This window comes from Corvus cornix, chromosome 1A, assembly GCF_000738735.6.
Source record: "Corvus cornix cornix isolate S_Up_H32 chromosome 1A, ASM73873v5, whole genome shotgun sequence".
Taxonomy (NCBI): domain Eukaryota; kingdom Metazoa; phylum Chordata; class Aves; order Passeriformes; family Corvidae; genus Corvus; species Corvus cornix.
The window spans coordinates 39,474,057-39,489,649 of record NC_047057.1 but is presented as its reverse complement, the minus strand read 5'-3'; the positions used below and the strand labels follow the sequence as shown (position 1 = coordinate 39,489,649).

The following is a 15,593-nucleotide window of genomic DNA, read 5'->3' as shown; positions in this document are numbered from 1 at the left end:
TTGGAATAATTTGCCCAGGAATGTGGTGGAGTCACTGTCTCTGGAAGTGCTCAAGAGACGTCTGGATGTGGCATTTGGGGATATGGTTTAGGGGTGATTACGGTGGTAATGGATTGATTTTGAAGGTGTCTTTCAACCTTGATGATACTGTGATTCTGTGAAATGAGCATGTCCTCGGTTTTCTGCACTAGTAAGAGAAAAAAACCCAAACTTGTAGTCTGAAAAGACTTTATGTGGAGGAAATTCTGACAATTAGGAAGGAAAGGCAAGGAAATGTCTTTCTTTTTTGAGTAAGAACTATTCAGACAGTTCTTTTTTAGGGTCTTCTTATTAACTAAATTTTTAATGATGGAATACATGCCTGAATTATTTCTGTGCCTTGGTACAGCACAAAGGCATGATCTTGAGGTGTTTTAATGGCTATATGAACTCAAACTCTACTTCTGTGATCACTGTTCTGAATCTTTATTCACTGTAATAAGCATCTCCTATGAGAATAGTGTAATTATTTTATAGTGTAAATGCAAGATTTTATTTTAACTGTGGTGATTTTATTGAAATATTTTTAAAGGGATTGATCAAAGAATAATTAGAAATTTCAGTTAGTTTGATACGGGTAAACAAATATATTTGAATCTTATTTTCTCTTTAAAATGCTCACTTAATTAGGTATTAGCTTATCTTGTTTTGTCATATAACAATACTGTGGCAAGATTACTATACAGACTTCAAGGTCTATCTTTATACATATTAGGTTTTAAGAAATAGATGTTGTCAATTTTTGCATGTAGATTTCACTATGCAGTGATAGGAAGTTCCCTGTAGTTCAGCGGGAGTGCTCCCATGGACAAAGTGTGTACAGGTCAACGTAAGTACCAGAGAGCTAAGTTGACATAGATGGCTTATAGGTGGGTTTCATTATTTCTTTTGTATTTTTTTTCTGTATCATAAAACATATTTATTTACGTATAGTGTGTGTGCATACATATGTACAAATATTGCTCTGAGGGAGACTATTTTATTCCTGAGAGCAGGATTATCATTATTTTCTAGTAGTAGGTTCCAGTTGTCAAAAATCTACATTACAGAAGTCAAAAAGAGCTAGGAAAGAGTCTGCCCTGGTTTATTCAATATAGTAACAAATTAAGTTTATTCAGTGAGTATCTTTGAATTTTTCAGCAGCTTTCGATACCACCGATTATAGAACCTGACTTTCTTGTGTATCCTCTGTCCCTGTTTTGGACATGGCCTTGAAATTAGAGCTGTACTGCTCGTATCACAACTGAGTGCAGGATTTCCTACTTTACAGAGCTTTGACTGGGGACTTGCTAAGAAGGTTTGGATTATAATGATGTTGGTGCTTAGGAAAATATGTTCTGTTTCATGTGATCTGGGTAGCAAGATCACTTGTAAGCCCAGTGTAACTAACCAGTTAAAAATGCAGTTACTACATATTGTAAGGTTAGGAATATCAGTGTTGGAATTAATGAATTTTCACCTACTTCTCATAGGCTAATTTAGAGAATTAGCTAAAACTCCATTTAATTGTATTGCTTCCACAGAAACTTGAAATTATAGTCTCATATGTCCTTTGTCACTATTTCCATCTGGTTGTGGAAGAAAGGCCAGTTTGGTGTATATGTATGCCATTATTTGTGATTATCGTCTCACATGGTCTTGGGAACTCCAGGAGGTGTAGGATGGCTGTGTGTGCACCTAGAGGGTATTTCATAGGTGATGCATTTTCTGAATATGTTTTCAGAAGTGTCACAGCCTCAGACAAGGCTCTTCTATGTGGAAATCCAAGAGAAAGATGGAAAGGAGACTGGAAATATTTCTGAGTCCATCAGTAGGATACAGCTTGAGGATCTATCCCCCTGCATGTGGTTTACAACAAATAGTAGCTGAAGTGCTCATCCCAAACAAGAACATATGCATATTCTAGAGATTCATTTCCAGAATTTTGTCTCCCTGTTAACCCTATTTTCTCCTCTGATAAACCTTTTCCAAAGGAGAAAGCCCAACCTGTAATAGAAAGTGTAATTAATATTAGTTCTAATAGGTTGTAGTTACTAAGGTACAAAGTAGTAAGCTGATCCTATACTATTAGATGCATTCCTGAATGGAATAAATATTTTATTAACATGCATGAATGGGAATTGCTGCATTACTTACAATGTATAACTCTTTCATAGATTTTGTGTCTCAAATGGTTGCCAGTAAAATCTTCATGACAATATTATGCATTCGCCTCAATATACATTGTTTGAAGAAAAACAATTTTAGAATAAATGCACAAATTTTATACTTTTTATTGAATATTTTTCTTTCATTTTTCTTATACTTGACGCTTTAGATATTAGAAGTCCAGTTGGATAGGAAATTACTGCAGCTATAAGGAAATAGCCTTACAGCATTGAAGTACCAGGGATCACTCATTCCCAACTAAGTTAAGTTTCCCATAGTAGGCCTGAAGAGTCAAAATACTGGACTTTAACCCCATCAGCTGATAGAATTGAATTCAGCAGAACTCATTTTATACCTTTTGTCACTAGGTCATTCATCACAGTTTTACAAGGGGAAAGAGGGGGGAAAACTGTTTACAAGAGAATTTGAAAAATTATGAAAAAGTTACTCAGAGAATATTGCTGTTAGCAGTGATGAATAGCAAGAACAACTTAGTTAACAGAGCTCAGATGCAGCAGTCAAAAGTATACAGTAGATCTACCTTTTTAAACATAAATGCAAAATTATAAAAAAAATCATATATCAGACACATGGAAATTAAAATGTGCAAAAATTTGTGAATTGCTTACACATGAATCCAGATGCATTTGTTTCAACATTTTTTAGTAGTTGTGTGTACATATATATATATGTGTATATATATATATACACCGAGATGTAATTTATGAGCCATTGAATCATGATGCATGAGACTGAATGCGTAAAATTTATAATGTGGGTGTTTACTTGTACTGAAGTATTGTTTATTTAAAACAATGCCATGCTGACATAATATGTACTGTGTTTTCCTTAAAAAGTTCTGGAGCAACAGTGGTGTTATAGATACATCTGAACATGATACATGAATTGAACATGAAGTTGCTTTGCATGGAAATTATCTTTTAAAAAGTAGCTGCTCTGTATGAAGTGAAATATCCTTTAAGTAAAAAGAATAGCATTATAAAAATGTTTTCAAATATTTAAGGCTGTAAATCTAAAGAAGGGAAATCTGACAGAAACAAGTTAAGAACTTGTCAGCATACAGGGAGAGTTTTGTTTAAAATTCAAGATTTTTTTTATATAACTGCATAATTCTGCTTTAAGAGACTGAAAGTTTAAAATTATTTCAAGTATTTAAAAACTGTTATAAATCAAAATGTGAAGATCATTGGAAAGATGTGACTTGTAGATAGATGGACATAGATACATGCCTGTGGCTGTTGTTAAATATATTGATAATATGTACATTTTTTTTTACTGCAAAAGTAAGCTGTAATATACAGCCAGGTCTGCATTCCTCAAATTATAATATTAAATTTATAGTAAAGCACATCTTGCAATATATTGTGTTTTCCATATATTATTATCTACTATTAAAAATACTTGAATCCAAAAAGAGTGTATTTTTGTCTAAATACTAGGTTTGCTCTATTGAGTTGGTAAATAGTCAAAGAAATAAAGCTTAGGTCAATATTTACTTTGAGAAATGATAAAGCTCAACTATAATTAGCATGAACATTGTATGTATTGTTACATATGCTCTCAGCAGTGGAAAGAAATTGTTTAAAGGTTTAGTCTAGAACTGTTGGGTTTTTTACATCTAGAACTTTTTGAAATTTTCTGCTGACAATTTCTTCTGAAGTAAATTTTGAAGTCTGAATAAATACAGTCTGGTCAGATTGCCTACTAGTCAAGGTCTGTCTTAAAAATAATGTTATATGTTGGGCTCTGCAGAAATAAATTAGAAAGTAATAAAAAGGAGGAAAAATAGCATTCTATGCTAAAATCCATTCTTCAGAAGCTGAAGGGACTTCCAGATTTTTTAAATGCACATAGCTTCTTTCTTACTATTTTTCTATTCCTATGATTGTTTGATGCAAGAAGGAAGTCTGAGACAGCATGAAAAAATTATCAATTTACTAGGTAAATTGTACCTAATAATTTAATAGGTTTATTTATTTTGATTTCTTTCCATAAGATGTTTTAATATGGGGGAGAACATCCTACTTTATTCAAACCTCACAAGCAGGTAAACATCTTGCTTTTTGTAGAGATCTCAGGTAAAAGGCAGCCATGGAGCTGTGATTATTTCTCCATAGTTATCAGACTGTTTGACAGTGCTTCAGAGACCACTTCTCTGAACACAGTGCAGAACACCAAAGTGATTTACTATTTGGTTGTCCTCAGTATCTCATGAGCCAGGAGATGTAACAATACCTTCAATTTCTTTATGTGAATTTCAGTTGAGCCACATTAGTGTTCTCTAGATAAGCTTGTTTGAATGATAGCATTCATCTGTTAGTATGGTGTAATTTAAATGTACTGTAGTACTGTACAAAATTCTGTTCCATTCAGCAGAATCTCTGTTGCCCCCTTTTGCAGATGACGGTTGCTGCTGGTACGAGCATTGAGAATAACATTCAAAGGACCATATCCTGCCCTAATGTATGTTCAAAATATCTTGGTTTTTTGCATAATTTAAATGTGAAGCCTCCTTATGTGAATTTGATATTTTGTTGCCCACAGAAGCTTGTGCGTCTCGAGGTTACTTCACATTATATATTCCAGGGTCAATGAATATTGTACTACAAGTGAGGTTTCAGCCTATCAAAATTCCCAAATTGCTGTAATTTCTTTCTACACAGGTTGATGGTGCAGCTAAATAAAGATGATGATAATATATTCATAGTTCCTTCTGCATTTACCTTGCTTCCCATCCAGCTCAATGCTCCTGTCAGTTGAAATCAGTAGAACAAGAATAGACAAAATGAGGATAGCAATGAGAGGCTATATTTATTCTACTTAACCTTGTTCTAAATTGCGTTTTGATATGAAGATGTGTAATAATAAATGTGGAAGGAAGGTAATTTCATTTTTCTTGCTTAGGCAAATATATACCATGACTTAAAATAGAAGGAGGAAGAGTTATTATTGCTTATGAAAGGTAGAATAAGTGATATATGTGGTTAAGAGAAGAAGCAAATTATTCACTTGTAGTATAATAGGTCATTTGTCTTTTTAGACCAAAACTATTCAGGTAATGGAAAGTTGTTGGGCCAAACTTGAACTCTTATACATTAATGGGGAAACATTAATGAAAATTGGGATGTACTCTCCAGAAAAGACTGTGCCTCTGCATTTTATAGAAGCTATTTTTTATCATGTAATGTGTTTTATAATTTATTTTTCAATTAAAGGTTATCATATTTATAGGGGAGCTGGCAGACAGAATTCTGAATCAACATTTCCAACCCCTTGGGTTCTTTGAAGATATAGCAAATATTCGAAGAACAAGCACAATCTAATTAAAGTAACTAATAGCTAAAAGAGAAAACACTGTGATTTAATATTGGTAAGAAGTGAATTTGTGCTCCCTGTCTGGGAAAATAATCTCAAGCCAGTCTTTTATTTCTGGAAAGTTTGTGCTCTTAAGGGAACACGGAGAAATTCTTTACATTGCATTCTTAGAAAATTCTGCATCTGACCATCTGAATCATTGTGGATTTCTGCATACATTCCTGGAATAGATAAATATTATAAATTCTTGGCTATGATTTGTACTGTTTGATTCTATTTTCAGACTTGCTTCTATGCAAAGGAAAAACACTTCCTCAATACACAGTGTATGATTAATCTCCAATCTCTTCTGGATTTTCAACATGACTTTTAACTTCTCTAGTGCCATTTTAGTATTTCAGTCTGCAAATAGTACCATTTGTAATGGAAGCTAGTAATATGAAAGATAATAATATGGCAGAAATTATAAACATGGAAAAATGCACTATTTCCAATTTAGTTATGGAAGTCCATGGTATTACTTCAAAATCTTTGTGATCTTTTAGTTTTCTTTGAGAAACCTGGTCTAATGGAAAGTGCCCCTGCCCATGGCAGGAGGTTGGAACTAGATGATCCTTAAGGTCCTTTCCAACTCAAAATGTTATATTATTCTATGTTTTTGAATTTATAACTAATAATGACAAAAATTTCTGTTAAATCCTGTTCAGAGATAGAATATAATCCCTATCAACATCTACATGTCATCCAAATGCACTTGAACAAGAGCAAAAAGTGGAAGGCTCCACTCAGCCTTTCACCCAGAATCTTGCAGGGAGGACAGGAAGCCAGTTCTACTTTACAAGTACAAAATTAAGCAAATAATTTATTTTTTTCTGTTCAATGCCAACCCCACAATTACCTGTGTGAACCAGCATTTTAATGGTGGGCATTAAGGCTGTCAAATCTGCAGCTGAAACTCTGAATGCATGGTAAATTTTCAATTATTGGGCTACATTACTCTAAAATGTTTCTTGTAATTACTGTGAATTGCACAACTTTGTATTTCGGCCTATTGTAAAAGGGATAACTACAGGGGATGGCCTCAAAACCATAAAATTTTACAGTCAGTTTATATTGCACTGGTTCAACATTTTAAATACATGGTGTTAGTAATAAATTGTAATTAATCATAAACCTCAGTTATTTAGTCAAAAAGTCACAATACATTTGGTTTGGCTTTTCTGGCTCTTAATCTCAGACTGAAAATATATTTCTAGAACTACTCACCTACAAGCAGTGTTTGAAATGCTAAAACCATAAAGAAAACTTAGAATAGATTGTTCATGAGACATATATGCTAAAATATTTTAAAAGTCTTTCTTAAGCCTGAGTAACATCTCTTAATGTGATTAATAACAAATGTAAGCAGGTTTTTAGATGTAAAGGTTGTATAGTATGTCATTTTGCTTGATGGAAACACACTGCAAGGCTTGCAATAAAGCTGAAACTCAGGAAGAAATTGCTATATATTCAATACAAAGCCATTTTATGTTATCACCTCACACTTTGAAGCCTCAGACCCTCTTGACATGTAGATGTCTTGCTTATGTCTGTGGAAGGAAAAAAATTGCAGGGAGGTTTCTTTTCTCGAGCTTTTCATGAACTCTGTAGTTTAAAGTCTTCAGGTGTTACTTCAGTCACAAACAAACTTGCAAAAAGAAAAGCAATTTCGATTTGTTCTCAGTGCCAATGACTCTGCAGTTCTGTATTGATCTTTGGCCCTCATCTCCCACTTCCCTGCCCCAGGGCCAGCAAATCTCACTGCACAGCCCAGCATTTCTGCCTCTGCTTCAGATCTTGTGACAGGCAATGACCTGGCAGACCTGCTGCCAAGCCAGCTGTGCCAAGTGAGTTAAATCATGAGGTGGAATGAGATAGCAGCAATGCTTTGCAACTGGGGAGATGTATCACTGGCACATGTATGCCTTGGCAACAGTGGTGTCCTGGTCCTCAAGTACGTGGCAGCACACTCCTGGTAATGCTGTAACATGCACACCACCACAGTCCTGGCATAGCTTTGCAAGCACTCCAACACTTTCCCATGGCGTTTGGACTGACACAGGCCCAATGCATTGATTTGAGAGGATGAAAATTGCAAAATGGAAATCAGGAATTTGGAATTGTAGCAGCATTTGCAAGGATTTGCAAGAAGAAATTCTCAGATGATATCTCAGTTAATCCACACCTTTTTAATTTTATTTTTTCATCTTGTGCTTTCTTGTAGAACTCGCCACTGGTTTTCTCTTTTTTTTTGTTTGTTTTGTTTCCCTCCCTACTTCTGAGACACATCTTATGTAGGGAGCCATAGCTACCTTCAGACACAGAAGCAAGATCTAGATATGGAAAGAACTATGCTTTGGGGAGAAGAGCTGGTTTTCATTGGTTTGGTAACATTTTTCCTTTGGATTATTACTGAGAAAAATCCTATCCCTATCACCAGAAAACAGGTGGGACAAAATCTTTTCATGGCAGAGATTTAATATAAAGGAAACAATTTTCTAGATAACAATGATGCTTCTAGATACTTTCCTTTACTACTCTCCTCTAATTTGCTTTTGTCTCACAAAAGAGGGATACAGAAGAGCTATCAGCTGTTAATGGCTGGGAAATAACTCATTTGGCAAAAGGCAGTTGGCCAATTCCTTTGAAAGACTAAAAGAACGCCATCCATCCCAGGGCGTGTGAAAAATAAATCAGCTCAGATTTAGATTATTTCTGTGTTTAGAAATATGTAATGTTTATGGTGTACAGCTTTTGCTTAGTGAAGCTGGGAACCTTTCTTGCTGCTGTGATGATGTTGCTGGAACCAAGGGGAGGCAGGGAGGAAGCTCTCCTAGGGGAAAAGTTCCTGGACTAGAATAAAGTAACACTTAAATTGAAAAGCCATGGAGTGGAAGGGGGAAAATAATTATGAGTCATTAAGCATGGAGTCTGGAAGCAGGTGGGGGATCAGAGACACCAGTGGGAACAGGGGCTGGTGGCTGTGGGGATGAATGTGATCTGAGATGGAGGAGAAGTAAGAGTGGAGAAGGATGTTTCAGTGGCATGGTTCTCCAAACTGAAAAGGCAGATCTTTTTATGGAAATGTGGAGTTTTATAGGAAAGATGTCTCAGGAAGGCTTAAAGTTGGAGAGAGGTGCCCCCTCATAAGGTAGCTTGAGTTCCAGCAGACGAAACTGTGTATGGTGGTATAACAGGTGGCACTTGTGATGTGGTCTGGGAATTTCTACTTCTAGTTTGCTGTTCAGCCCAGATTTGATGCTGTGTATCAGGCCTATCTAACATGTTAATGAGAAAATGATTCATTCCACTTAGGGAATTTATAGAGGATGTATTACCAAATATACTTGTGAACTCCTTAGACTTATGAATTAGTTCCAAGTCAGTGAAATAATCTGTGGCACCAAGCTATATATTGCACTTAATTAAATATTTGAAGAGAAAGGCCTGAACTGCTAGTTCAACCACTCAACTTGGTAAGAACTCAGCTTCTAGACAACAGTAATCCTGGTACTGGCACTTAAATAACACTCTTACATTCTTCTAATATAGCGTTTTACTGTAATTATATGTGAATGTCAATGTATTACATTTTGAGTAGTGAGATGGAAATTTTGTTGTAATTGTTTCTTCAGCCAATAGTTCTGGTTTATTAAATTGCTAATAGTTGTCTTCTAGAGGGAGAAACAAACATGCCCTGAGAAAGAAAAAGAATTATTTCAAAGGTCAGTATTACTTAAGCACTTGTTTCATGCTTACTGCAGACTGGAGTTAGAAGTAATTGGAAAACCTACTGATATTGCAAGTGACAGACCAGAGGAAAAAGCTTGCACCAGAGGTTGTGTCCTGACTCTCCTTGGTGCCTCAAGGAAGTGACTGGCTTGAAAATACACTAATGCTTGATACAATAATTATGGAATGCAATACAAAGACAAGGATTAATCTTGATTTTAGTTTCACTAAGGAAATGCCTGGGAAAAAATCTATACCATGAGAACTCTATAGACAGTATGTGTAAAATGCAACATATTTGTTTTCCTTGAGCATTACTGGCTGCCTATTAAAAGAAATTAAGAGAAACTCTCTTTCCAATGGCACATTTATATTCTCATGCTGCTACAATGTGAAGTGGTTTATGTTTGCAAAAAACAGAAATGGGAATATGATCCTTCTGTAGAGTTCGAATTTCACCTGACCTTTGAATTGCACCATTGTTATTTCATTCATATGTAGTAACCCTAGTAAAGGTTACCTGAGTAGTGATACCATGAATTTTGCAACTTTCTTCTTTTTCTGATTAAATTATAGATGCTTTTTAATCAAGGCAAATAAAGCAAGCCCTAAAAGAAAAAGACAAACAAAACAAAAATTTAGGAAAGTTTATCATCCATCAGTTATTTTTGTCTGATCATTCTTCTATTTAATTACTGTATTTATTATGTAAAATATTTATTTTTGATCTAGATATCTCCATTCATCACATTACACAAATTTAGGCACCAAACAATATCAAATTATTAGCATAAACTAGCTTCTTATTCCATTACTCCCTGTCTTGTATTTTATGTAGGAAAAGGCATAATTGCACAGTAAAGCATAATTATAGGATAAGAGAGAAGTGTGAAGAGGCAGATTATTTGAAATAAGATAAATATTTAATAGTGAAACAGAAAGAACAAAAGGAAACATGTCTTGGGACAAGTGAGCAGAAAAAACCTAATAAAGATACTTCTAGCAAGGCGTCCTGTGATCTGCTGAACTTTCTCTCTCTTAAATATATACTTTTCTATATGAATAGATTATTCCCGAGACAAATAATGCATAAATTTTACTACCATGACTTCTTCATTTTGATGCATATTCAGCTACTTCTTGGCTGTATTATTTTGGAAATATTGAAAATTTTATTCAAATGGAAAAATAATCCCTTTCAGATCCTAGTTTTCAAAACTTCTCAGGATTAGTCTGTCTCTGTCTAAATTTCTGGTTTCGAGTAGTATTAATATAATTCTGAAAACTGGATAGTAAGAAATCTTATGAAATTTTGCATGAAGTAATTAGTGTCTCCATTTGAAAAATATCTTTGAAGAAATAACCTTATTTCATTTCTTCTGTCCTCTCCATGGCCACATCCTCCAGGGGAAGATCAAAACCATTTTTTTAATTTTGCCATGGTCTGTGGATTCAGCTAGTACTGCACTTGAGGAATAGATAGATCGATTTTGAAGAATTGAATTAGTTAAGATACTTCAAAGCATGGATGCCAATTTAGATTTAGATGCAGAGCATGTGCTGGGAGGCTGGTTTCCTCTCATGAGTCCTTGATATTTCTTGTCATGACATCATTCTGTGCCTCCCCTTGAAGGGCATGATCCCTGCTAGGGAGAGAGGGAAGGGAAGCAAGAATGTGACAAGATTATAAGCACAGAAGCAGAACTGTTTCCACTTTGCAAAATTATCAAAGAAATAAAAATAGCTTGTGCGCATTGCCAAAAAGTCTTACTGGATTTAAGAAGTGAGAGAAGTAGCTCTAAAATGGTTTGATTTCTCTGGTGAATTATGTAAGTACTTTAGTATATTTGATTTCAGTATATTTTGCACATTTTTATCAGATGAAAATTTAGCCCTGAGTCTGTTTGACCCGCAATTTTGATAAAGTGAAATAATTAGAAAATTAATTAAATGTTATTAGCTTAAGCTTACACAGGTCTAATTCCTCTTGCAGTCATGTGAAAGGAGTTTTACATTTCCATTTTGTTTCAGAAGAATTTTGACCTATTTTTCTAGAAAATATCATTACTGAAGGTTTGTTAGGAACTATAACCTTTGAAACAGTTTTCTTTTTAAAATATCATCCTCAAATTTCATAATGCATTTTGATTGTTCCATAAAAAATGTCTTTGATATTTCTCTTAAAGCAGATCAAGACAGATACAGAAGTAGATACTTCTTCAACTCAATTTATTTTAAAATATTAGGTAAACATCAATATTTGTCTTGGAAAAGAATCAATTTTTATTGATAACTGTATTTGAGAAGATGCAATTTTTCAGTATGTATTTCTTGCTATTAGATCCAGTTAATCAATATGTGAATTACCTTCCTGGCTGTTTAAATGATCAAGAATTTGTCGTAAATTACATGGACTCTAGCTGGAAAGTCTGTCACAAGTCTGTGCAGCAATGTGGTAATCTTTTCTCATTTTTTTTTCTCACACATTTACATCTGTTTTAACTCAGAACCCAAATCCAAATGTAATTGATAAAAGCAGATGAAGGGTGAAATTAAGAGATCAGAATCTGTTTAGTATTTCTGAATTGAGATTTAAGATGTGATCTCTTTGGGCCAGTCTGTCAGTCTGGTCTCCTGACCTCCTGGCCTAAAGTACAGTAACATCCCTGTTAATTTTCCTGTTCTTACATCCCTTTGAGGACAAGACCAAGCTGTTACAGTGGTAGAGTTTGAAGATCTCATTTAATTCCAACTCCAGGACCAGCTGTCCGGGTGACATACACCTAAGGGCAGTTCCATTATTCAACAGATTTAGTTACTTCTGCAAAGAAAATATGCCTTACAGGGTAAGGAGACAGGTTTTCAGGAACTATCTTGTGGCATAATTCCTTTTTAGTAACTGTAGATGTGTGAACTGTATTTATACTTTTTAGCTAGTCCAAAATACTCCAAAGGTATCTCAGAGGCCATGTCATTCTCTCCTCTTTGTGGTCTCTCCTTGAAATATTCTATTCCCACATGACAAAAATTGTGATATTTTTGTGGTTATTAATTTATTAGTATGTCTGAGGAACAGAAAGGGTTTATACAGAGTTCTATGGAAAATTACATTTTTATGGAGAACTGGCCTCTAGCAAACTGTACTTTCATTCTTCTCTCTAGAGAGGAAACTAAAGATGGGATCTTCTTTAGACTATCCCTTTCACAGCTCGTGTTACCATGCACTCTCCAGCTGTAAGCAGAGCAGATGAAGTTGTTCTGATTGTGTGAATGAACTTATTTGGCCTGAGCAGAAGCATTTGCCCAAGATCAGGACAAGGAAGGCAAGCTAAGGGGCAATGCTATGGCAAAAACTTGGGATTTCCTAGCACAGTCAGGGAGTCAGAGACTGGAAGACACTGGAGGACATCTTGAGTCTTAAATATCAACCAGATGTTACAACAGCCACCTGCAGAATTGTTTTTTATTCTTCCAGTCGTATGGACAGCTCCTGCTGCAACTTGGGAATTACAGGCTGTTACCTACTGTTTGCATATTTTAGTTTTATTCCCTTTGGTTTCAGTTCCTGTTCATATCTCTGCCATTATTTTGTTTGCTTGCTTTCCTGCTTGCAGTTCAATGCACTTTTCAAAGCTGCTTCATTTTGCTGGAAAGAAGACCTTACTGTTTCCCAGGAAATGGAGGAATGCATTTCCTGTGTTTATACTCACAATGTTATTTTGACATAAAGACAGGTGTGGCCCATGTTGCTGGTCCAAAACTCTGTAAAGGAGGTGGTAGCAATCAAAGCACTGAAGGAGAGCACTCACACTTACAGAATACAGACCCAGAAAACTCTAGATTCTACTGTATGAAAGTGTATCATTCAGCTCTCCACAGGGATTGCTATTTGTTTGTCAACCCAAGTGGCTGTGATGTCTGTCTTTTCCCATTCCAGTTGATTTACCAGGAAAACAGATTATGCATTATGTAGCTGAGGCCAATTATCTGTCGTGTTGTCATGTTGTCTCTGACTTGTCCCTCTCAATTTACTGCTTCTTTTTTTTATACTTAGTTTGTAACTTCCTTTGGAAAGAAAACATATATTTTTGTGCTTTCACACAGTAGGATGAAATATTAGGCCTTGAGGTAGGGTTACTAGTGCAAATTTATAAAAATTATTTAATATATAATAATTTTTTCTTTACATGAAGAAAGCATAAGCATAAGCACATAGCATAAGGACTGAAGGGAAAGTTTTATTATTTTCACTTGTATCAGCCAAAGACAATGCTCAGTACATTTGACCTCAATGAGAAAGTATTTCCAAGTATTGTACTGCTGATGGCAAAACTTTCCATGGGTTAGGGATGACATATTTGGGTTTATTAATATTTTAAAACTACGTAATACTTTCTGTGTCAAGTTTTGATAGTTTAGGTTTTTTTCCCTTCAAAATAAGTTTATTAGTGGACTTCTAAGCCTGACTGACTTTTGAAACAGACATCTGAAGTCAGACACCAAAGTCAGGAGAGAGGAATCCCAGCTATATAAAATGTTAATTTATCCTGGATGAGGAATCTCCTTGTACTTAGGTATCATGATGCAGATTACTTACTGGAATTAAAGTTCCTAAAATTGTAAGCATTCTTGGTATCTAGTTTAGCAAAATTTACTGCAAGGGGCTGACTTTTTGACATGGTTAGCCTTGCCACATAACAGGTCTGTTGGAAAGTATGATGATGCGCATTTCTCATGTGTGTCTCAATGTGAATTTTTTTCTTGATTAAAAATAGTGCAGTAGGTGCTAGAGGTGTGGCCACCCCGTCCTTTTGAGCTATGGGCAATCATTTATGACACTTCTGCTACCATAGAAGCATATTTCAACTCAACAGAAATTGAGCTCATGGAGAAAGCTATTGAATCATTCATATGTTGTTACTCCTAAGAGATTTGCCAATGCAGTTGAGACTTCTGGGAACATTTTTCAGTCCCTCAGAGCAGTAGTTTTATTCACATACTTTGAAACCCTGACTGCATCCACAATGTGATCCCATTGTCTGTACTTTTAATAGAGCCCCAGTGTAAACTAACGTTCTCCACACCACATGCCTACATATTATCATAAGTGAAGAAACCAGAGAGCTGTTGAATTTCTGCTGCTGTTTTCAGAATATCAGAATCAGGTTCTTTTAGATAGAGCATATGAGGAAGGTTAAGTGTCTAGTACCAAATTTACTTTTCTGAAGATATTTTACATTATCTGGGATTTTAATTTAGAAAATTAAACAGACAGAGCAATATTCTGAAACCACAATGCAAGTACAATATAGTGATCACACTGTACAGGGAAATCACATAATGAACATAATTCCCTTACCATTCTCTGTATGCAAACTGTCATCGCACTGGACATTCCTGGTTGCTGGAAGAGAATGCATAGGTTGAGGAAAGCGTAAACCTGTTGCTCTCTTCAAAATCACGTTTGCTATTTGTTCAGTATCTATAATTGTTGGGTTGAGCCATATATACAGCTCCCCCATGCTGATCCGTCTGGCTCAGGAAGATAAGGCTTTCTGTTATTTTAGGGAAGTCCATTTACATGACCAGTTGACCCTCAACTGACACAGCCAATTATGTACAATAAAGGCCACCCACTGGTCCCCTTGGTGTTGAGGTAAATTCAGCTTCCTATATGACAGCTGTGGCTACTTCAAGAATTCTTTTTTAAGCTTCATGGCTTTTTCATCCTTGTCTGTTATTTCATGGTAGAAGTTCATTGATCGATCACACAGACTCGGCAATATTGCAAATTACAGAAAATATTCTTGGAAGAACAAAAACGACATGTTAAGCAATTTCTAAATGCATTTCTCCCTTTTTCCTTAACAAGTGCAGTTAGCCACATTCAGATAATAAAGAAGAAGCTTCTAAAATTCACGGCTTTGGTCAAGTCTTCTGGAATACAGAAGTCCTAAATGAAAATTTCATCAACCAATAAAAAAAATTATAATACTGCACAGAGGAAAGGTGAAGAAGGCATCAGTCATATGAATAATTCCATCCATTACCTCATTAGTTCTCTGATAAACAAAACAAAGATTTGTTTTTAAATGTTTTATAAAGATATCCATGAAATACTATCAAGTTATTACAGAGGGGGTCTTCAGAGAATAATTTAAAAGAAATTAAACTTCTAATTTATATTCAAAAATTAAGATACGTGTAAGTTCTTAGGCATAATATTATCTGAAGATCTAGTGAAGACTGCATGCACATATGTTCATACAGTTTTACATAAGGTATGCAATAACAGACAA

General features: G+C 35.1%; 1 protein-coding gene across 10 annotated transcripts in view; it reads left to right on the top strand.

Moving 5' to 3' along the window:
- PPFIA2 (PTPRF interacting protein alpha 2) overlaps positions 1-15,593 on the top strand; it is a 296,049-nt gene that overhangs the window by 146,995 nt on the left and 133,461 nt on the right. For 5 of the 10 annotated variants that reach the window (XM_010413749.4, XM_010413746.4, XM_010413745.4 and 2 more), the window contains one exon: positions 4,609-4,671. The exons of the other annotated variants lie outside the window; for them this stretch is intronic. In XM_010413749.4, the coding sequence (XP_010412051.1) occupies positions 4,609-4,671 (63 nt within the window). The remainder of the gene's footprint in view (positions 1-4,608; positions 4,672-15,593) is intronic. 10 annotated transcript variants of the gene reach the window in all.